This window comes from Xenopus tropicalis, chromosome 1 (genome assembly GCF_000004195.4).
Source record: "Xenopus tropicalis strain Nigerian chromosome 1, UCB_Xtro_10.0, whole genome shotgun sequence".
NCBI classification, from domain to species: Eukaryota; Metazoa; Chordata; class Amphibia; order Anura; family Pipidae; genus Xenopus; species Xenopus tropicalis.
The window spans coordinates 135,377,225-135,384,433 of record NC_030677.2 but is presented as its reverse complement, the minus strand read 5'-3'; the positions used below and the strand labels follow the sequence as shown (position 1 = coordinate 135,384,433).

General features: G+C 41.3%; 1 protein-coding gene across 2 annotated transcripts; it reads right to left on the bottom strand.

Moving 5' to 3' along the window:
• Nucleotides 1-651: 651 nt before the first annotated feature.
• Nucleotides 652-7,008, bottom strand: ctsv (cathepsin V). Of its 2 annotated transcripts, none has more exon segments than NM_001004869.1 (8): nucleotides 652-1,009; nucleotides 1,145-1,262; nucleotides 1,806-1,974; nucleotides 2,719-2,943; nucleotides 5,118-5,264; nucleotides 5,408-5,530; nucleotides 5,810-5,943; nucleotides 6,992-7,008. In NM_001004869.1, coding segments are annotated over 7 exon segments (1,008 nt in total). In that variant the 5' UTR covers nucleotides 5,936-5,943; nucleotides 6,992-7,008; the 3' UTR covers nucleotides 652-909.
• Between the last annotated feature and the right edge of the window lie 201 nt (nucleotides 7,009-7,209).

The window sequence follows — 7,209 nt, the reverse complement described above, 5'->3', positions numbered from 1 at the left end:
CAGCTGTGATTTTTAAATGCCTTTATAATGGGTTTGGATGTGTTAATGTAAAAATGAATTTGGGTTTCATGTTTAATTTGAACAGGACTTTGATTATACAGATTTTCATGTCTGGGTGACAGGTCCACTTTAAGTTAGGGAGGCAACTTTCAGCCCCTATGTGAGAGCATGAGATGTGAGGAGTCAGTTTTCAATATTACAGGTAGGAGGCCATGCAGTGTGGCCCCCTATAACCATTGAGTCTACTTCCTCTATTGCGACACCACTGCAACTGAAGATAACCATTTCCCCAGTATCATTTTGGCAACTTCTGCTTGGGGGGGGGATCCTTTCTTGGGTAATTGTAAGCTCTATTGAGCAGGGCCCCATTAGCCATTGTATCAGGTTACTGTTGTACAAGCCTGCAAATAGGTTTACAGAGTTATTTGGGTTACAGTGTGCACTCCTGCACCAGAGGCAAGTCTAAGAAAGGGGCCACAAGCTGGCACCACTGTACAGAAAGCTATTTTGTGTCAAAATTTGTCTGCAGTGCACCTGTAACTTCCCTATCTGGATGCAGCCAGGGCAATTGAAAATATGTTTGATGTTGAAGAACACTCCACCACTTTTATAAGACCACCCACTAGAAAAAGATCTCACATGCTACTAAAATAAAGTTGAATTAACAAGTTTTTATTTTACATTATAAAAGCTTAAATCACATAAAACACCCATTAAAATCAACATGTAAACAATACTAAAACAACCCAGCTTCAATGTGGGATGTTAACTTCCAACACAAATTTAAAAGACAGCCTTGAGCAGCAATTCCATCAGGTAAAAACAGTCCAGTACTTGATAAAAGTGGAGTTTCACAATATGTGCACATAAAGTTCCAAGGTCAAAAAGGTCCATATGCAATGGTTTATTTTAAACCAGAGGATAACTGGCAGCTGTTGCTATTCCACAGTGGTTGTGTCTATCCTTGGCAATGTATATGTATCCATCGTTGCCCCATTTCTCGCTCCAGCTGAAATTAGAAAACCCACAAAAAATTAAAAGCAGCATAAGATTTGTATGCACAACTGCCTCCTAATTCAGAATGCTAGACCCAGATTAGAGAACCCTAGTAAATAGCAAGTGAAGCCTGCATTTAAGATTATACCTGTTCTTTACAATCCAGTATTTCTTGCCATCCTCATCTTCACCCTCAAATCCATAGCCTACAACGAGTACACCATGATCCAGGTCTTCACTGCTGCATTCAGGCTCATAATAAATCCCTGTTAAGATTGTGACAAGTATAAGGAAAAAGCACAGAATCAAGTGACAATTCTACAATAGACATTTTTTCCCAAGATTACTGCAAGACCATATTTCACAGGGATGGGACCCATTATCCAGAATGCTTGGGATCTGGGGGTTTATGGATAAAGGGTGTTTCCATACAGTAAAAAAAGGACCAAAAATTGTCTTGGCTCCAGTAAGGAATTCTTAGTTTGGATCATGTACAAGGTACTGTAACCATGAAGAAAAAAAGGTAACGTTGAGTGTGAAGTATTTGATTAAAATGGACTATGACTATAACTTGCCTTTGCTATTAACTTCATACCAGGTACTAAGGTCATTCCTTGTAGAATGTAAGCTCTTTTGGGCAGGGCCCTCTTCACCTCTTGTATCGGTTATTGATTGCTTTATATGTTACTGTATGTCCAATGTATGAAACCCACTTATTGTACAGCACTGCAGAATATGTTGGTACTTTATAAATAAATGTTAATAGGCTCCTATAGTTAACAGATTGTGCAAACTGCAAGTCCACTTACCAGATTTATAAAACTGAAATGACTGATGTCCTGCATCAACTGCAACAGAGACTGGTCCCACTGAAGCTACTGCATTCATGAGATCTTTCTCACTTTCAGATGTAACGTCAACAAAACCAGTGTCATTGGCTGAATTGTAGTTCGGATCATAGTGACATTCCTGGTCATCCTATATTGATAAAATGTAGGAATCGGTTATTCAGGTTACCTATTCAATCAATAAGCACATGTAAGGTTAACAGAATACAAGACAGGCTTTACACATTCAAGTAGTCCAAAGTGTGGTACCAAAGCAGGCCCCTATTGAATTAGCATAACAAATGCTTGGTTTCCCTTACGGCAATGGATTTTCTGGCTCTGCAGCAGAGAAAGCGCACAATGTTTGGATAGGGCAAAAAGACTCCATATACTGCAGATATGGATAAGCTGTGCAGAACGCAGTAGTCCTTACACAGAATAAGCTGGGGTAATATTTCAATCAGGGGTGAAGTGTCAGTCATGCCTTCTTACAGGAAGACAGAATTAGACTCCATTAACAGCTATATCCAATTATTAGTTTACAAATAAAATTAACTTCTGGTTGTTACAGATCCTTTAGCGTCAGTTTCAAGCAGCCAATATTTAAGAATCTTACACAGAACACTGGAGTGCATCTGGACCCCACTGTTGGATTTAGGGTAGTAACAATATACAGCAATTAGTGCCACCATTGAATATTTCTATATGTAATAGCTTTTTATTTTTTGCTTTTAAAGTAAGCAGAGGCAACGAGCTACTAAGTTATTTTGTAGCAGAAGCTACTGCCAAGTATACCAGTGTGCAAAAGCCACCATAAATATCCATACCTACACATCCCTAGGTTAGGTTTGTTTAAGACCACCACAAGCTTTTAGTGACTGAACAAACATCTCACCTTAGCCGTGTATGGGTAGGAGTCTTCAGAATCTATGCCTCCATTATCCTTAACATACTGAAAGGCTTGATCCATTAAGCCACCATTGCATCCCTGGTTTCCTTGGGCTCTGGAGCAGTCAACAAGATTTTGCTCACTCAGAGATATCATTTTACCAGTATTCCTGTAGTGCTGACCTTCAAGCGCACCAGTTGTACTGAATGCCCAGCATGACCCACATTGTCCCTGAAATTAAATTGGCATGGTTAATACAATCAGTGTATTTACAGAACAAAGCATGTAGATGACTAGTTATAAAATTCATTTTCAAACACATGCAAACTACAGACTTGTTGTAGGTTATTGTGCAGTTATAACAGCAAGGGCTCCAGCGTAGTTCAGCTCTTGATACTATAGAATTAGCACATGGATATAGCTATGCTTACACTGTGCAAGTTTTAAGCAACCTGCTTAGGCCTGTTAGTCTGACATCAGTAGTAGGAAAACTTTTGGAAGGGGTAATAAGGGATAGGGTACTTGAATACATTGCAGTTCACAATACTATTAGTTTGTGCCAGCATGGTTTTATGCGTAACAGATCTTGTCAGACTAATTTAGTCGCCTTTTATGAGGAGGTGAGCAGGAACCTTGATGCTGGAATGGCAGTTGATGTCATCTACTTGGACTTTGCTAAAGCGTTTGATACAGTACCTCACAGAAGGTTAATGATCAAATTAAGGAATATTGGCCTAGAACATAATATTTGTAATTGGATAGAGAACTGGCTGAAGGATACAGTACAAAGAGTGGTTGTAAATGGAACATTTTCTAATTGGACCAGTGTGGTTAGTGGAGTACCGCAGGGGTCAGTCCTTGGGCCTTTGCTTTTTAACTTGTTTATTAATGACCTGGAGGTGGGCATAGACAGTACTGTTTCTATTTTTGCTGATGACACTAAATTGTGCAAAACTATAAGTTCCATGCAGGATGCTGCTGCTGCTTTGCAGAGCGATTTGACAAAATTAGATAACTGGGCAGCAAACTGGAAAATGAGGTTCAATGTTGGCAAGTGCAAAGTTATGCACTTTGGTAGAAATATAAACGCAAACTATCTACTGAATGGGAGTGTGTTGGGGGTTTCCTTAATGGAGAAGGATCTAGGGGTTTTTGTTGATAACAAGTTGTCTAATGCCAGGCAGTGTCATTCTGTGGCTACTAAAGCAAATAAAGTGCTGTCTTGTATAAAAAGGGCATTGACTCAAGGGATGAGAACATAATTTTGCCCCTTTATAGGTCCCTGGTAAGGCCTCACCTTGAGTATGCAGTGCAGTTTTGGGCTCCAGTCCTTAAGAAGGATATTAATGAGCTGGAGAAAGTGCACAGACGTGCAACTAAACTGGTTAAGGGGATGGAAGATTTAAGCTATGAGGTGAGACTGTCGAGGTTGGGGTTGTTTTCTCTGGAAAAGAGGCGCTTGCGAGGGGACATGATTACTCTGTACAAGTACATTAGAGGGGATTATAGGCAGTTAGGGGGGGGGGGGGATGTTCTTTTTTCCCATAAAAACAATCAACGCACCAGAGGTCACCCCTTTAGATTAGAGGAAAGGAGCTTCCATTTGAAGCAGCGTAGGTGGTTTTTCACGGTGAGGGCAGTGAGGTTATGGAATGCCCTTCCTAGTGATGTGGTAATGGCAGATTCTGTTAATGCCTTTAAGAGGGGCCTGGATGAGTTCTTGATCAATCAGAATATCCAAGGCTATTGTGATACTAATATCTACAGTTAGTACTAGTGGTTGTATTTATAGTTTATGTATGTGAGTGTATAGATTGGTAGGTGTGGGTTGGGTGTGCTGGGTTTACTTGGATGGGTTGAACTTGATGGGACACTGGTCTTTTTTCAACCCTATGTAACTATGTAACTATGTAACCTTGTAGTGAGCACCTCATACTGCTGGGATTTATAGCTCAGCTGAAAACTTAGGAAACTGATTTTTAACCTCGTTTTACAGGGCCTGCAAAATTGTACATAGCATGTCAGAAAACAAAAGCCCATAAGTTAGTTGCTCCTCTATTTTATACTAGCAGCTAATGCACATTAACAAATTCCTCTAATACTAGAGATAATTATCTAGCCAATAGCAGGTGTAGAAATGTCAGTCTGTTAATACAGGCACCAGCAGAAAGTTGCATTGTGATCCCATTGGTAAGCCCATGGGCCCAACATTCAAATCATTCCACCATCTGTGTACAGCCAGTTTCACATGTACAAGGCAGCAGCCACTGGATTTTTTTTTTATTCCAGTACAGTTAATTCACTTTGTGCAATACAGTCCTTCTAATGCAATAAGCTTTGCCGTCTTTCGTACAAAACACCAAACTGCATCAGAAGGAAGTTAATTTAACAGCCATTAAGTTTACCTGGTCTTTAACTGGTGTTACATAGCCTTTTTTGCGCCAGTCCACAGACTTGGGTGATTCAAAGTTATTGGGAGCAAGGAAAGTTGAACCTCTTATCTTCTTTTGGTTTTTGTAGCCATTCATCAGCTGTCTAAATTCTTCATTGGTCTAAAATACAAAACAGAAATGGCATTAAGAAAACATACCATGAGCCCTTCCCATGTGAGAAGCTTATTCCAGAACCAGCACAGGCCACTAGCAAACCTTTCACCAAAATACTTAGGGACAAAAGTAAATGCAAAAAAGCTTACCATGTCACCAAACTGATTCATTCCCAGGCTATGAGAATGTTTTCCTAGAGAGTGTTCAAGGTTGTGGAATTCAATCATTCTTAAGTTTTTCTCCCATAACACTCGCCTCCATCCTTCTTCTTTCTAAGAAACATTGCAAATCTTAGGTTAGCACAGGTTTAGACTTTGGAATGGAAGCAGTATTGTCAATAGTTGGTCAAGACCTCCTTAGCTTAACACAATTAATCAGCTTAAACCCATCAAGCAGTTCATGTGAATACTGCTTTAAAAGCACACAACAGAGCAGCTCATGGCAATTAGGAAAAGCACTAATTAGAATACTGTGGTTTTAATTATACTACACCTGTGCCTGCGGTTATACAAAGTCACAATAGCAACAGGTTAAGGCTCCGACACACTTACTGGTGCATAGGACTTTTTATGCCAGTTCTTCCAGAGATTCCAATGATTATCCAGAGCTGGATCTGTTGTTGGAGCAGCAAACACTGTGGTTAAGCAGATAGCAGCAATACCTAGATAGAGTGCCATGATGTATCCTGCAGATAAATAATGTAGGTTATAAGCACAGCATAAAAAAAAAAAAAACAAAAAACAAAACACCACCTTATGTTAGTAAGTACAGCAGCAAAGCATGGGAGGAGACTACAGGCAATGCAACAGAGATGTTACTGTATGTAGCTGCCCCACTGCTGTTATGGAAAGGGCAGCCTTGCAGAAAAGCAGGAATTTAGCCACTCCTACACACCCACCCAAGCAACACCTCCTGGGAGTCTGAGGCCCAGTACAACGTAAAAAGTGGGTCATCCAATGGACAGATTCTGGTAAACCCAGAACCCACCTACTAACCTAAAATAAAGCTCACCAGGAGCAGACATTCACTCTACTACAACCTCCATAATCTACTTCAAAGTTAGTTAAAACAGCTTTAGGGCCACCATACCAAGATAGAGTGCTCTGGCTCAATGAGAAGAGCCATATAGAGATCCTTACACCTAATACAGAATATCCATGGAGCAAGACTGCTTGGTCATTCCCCAGATGCTTACAGTGTACCAGCCATGCAACATGTGGAATTGATTGGCGTTCCCCCATCCAGTGAGGAAATGCACAGGACGAACTGGGTGCGTAGAACAGCTGACTCAAACTGAGGGGGGTTGGGGGGCTGGAACTCCAGAGCGGCGGGGTGGGTGAGGGGAGAAAGGTGGAGCAGATAAAGTAAACAAGTTACCTAACCTTTCCGCGCTAACAAAACGCAAATGGCGTTAGGCTAGTTACAGGAGGGTCCTCATACCCAGGGGACTCCTCCACTAAAAACAATAGAAGCAATGAGCGTTATGGGAAACCTGTGGAAGCCGCTTGGGTCCAATACGTTTAAAACGACCTTAGACGATATGTTAACCATTCCCATGAAATTCCATCACGAGGGCACTGTCTATTACAACTACAGCTCCGACGCACAATATTCCAGCATATCCATATAACCTCCCAACCAGTCGCGGCCTCTATAAAATGATGAACTCATGCCCAACATAGCCCACAACAATGGCAACATAACAACCAGACCCCGCTCCATTCTAATCCTACCTCTCAGGCTGTTTTGCTGGAAATTGCAGACATACAAACAACCCGGTTCACTTATATAGCTTAGCCATGGTCACGCCTCCAAAATGACGAATGGCGATCCGATTGGCTTTTCCCGGCTGTAGCCCGCCGCTGGCCCCAAGGGCTCATGTGACTGTAGAGCGCGTGATTAGCCTGTACAATGGTGGGGGGAATGGGAAGGAATGGGAGGGAATGAAGGG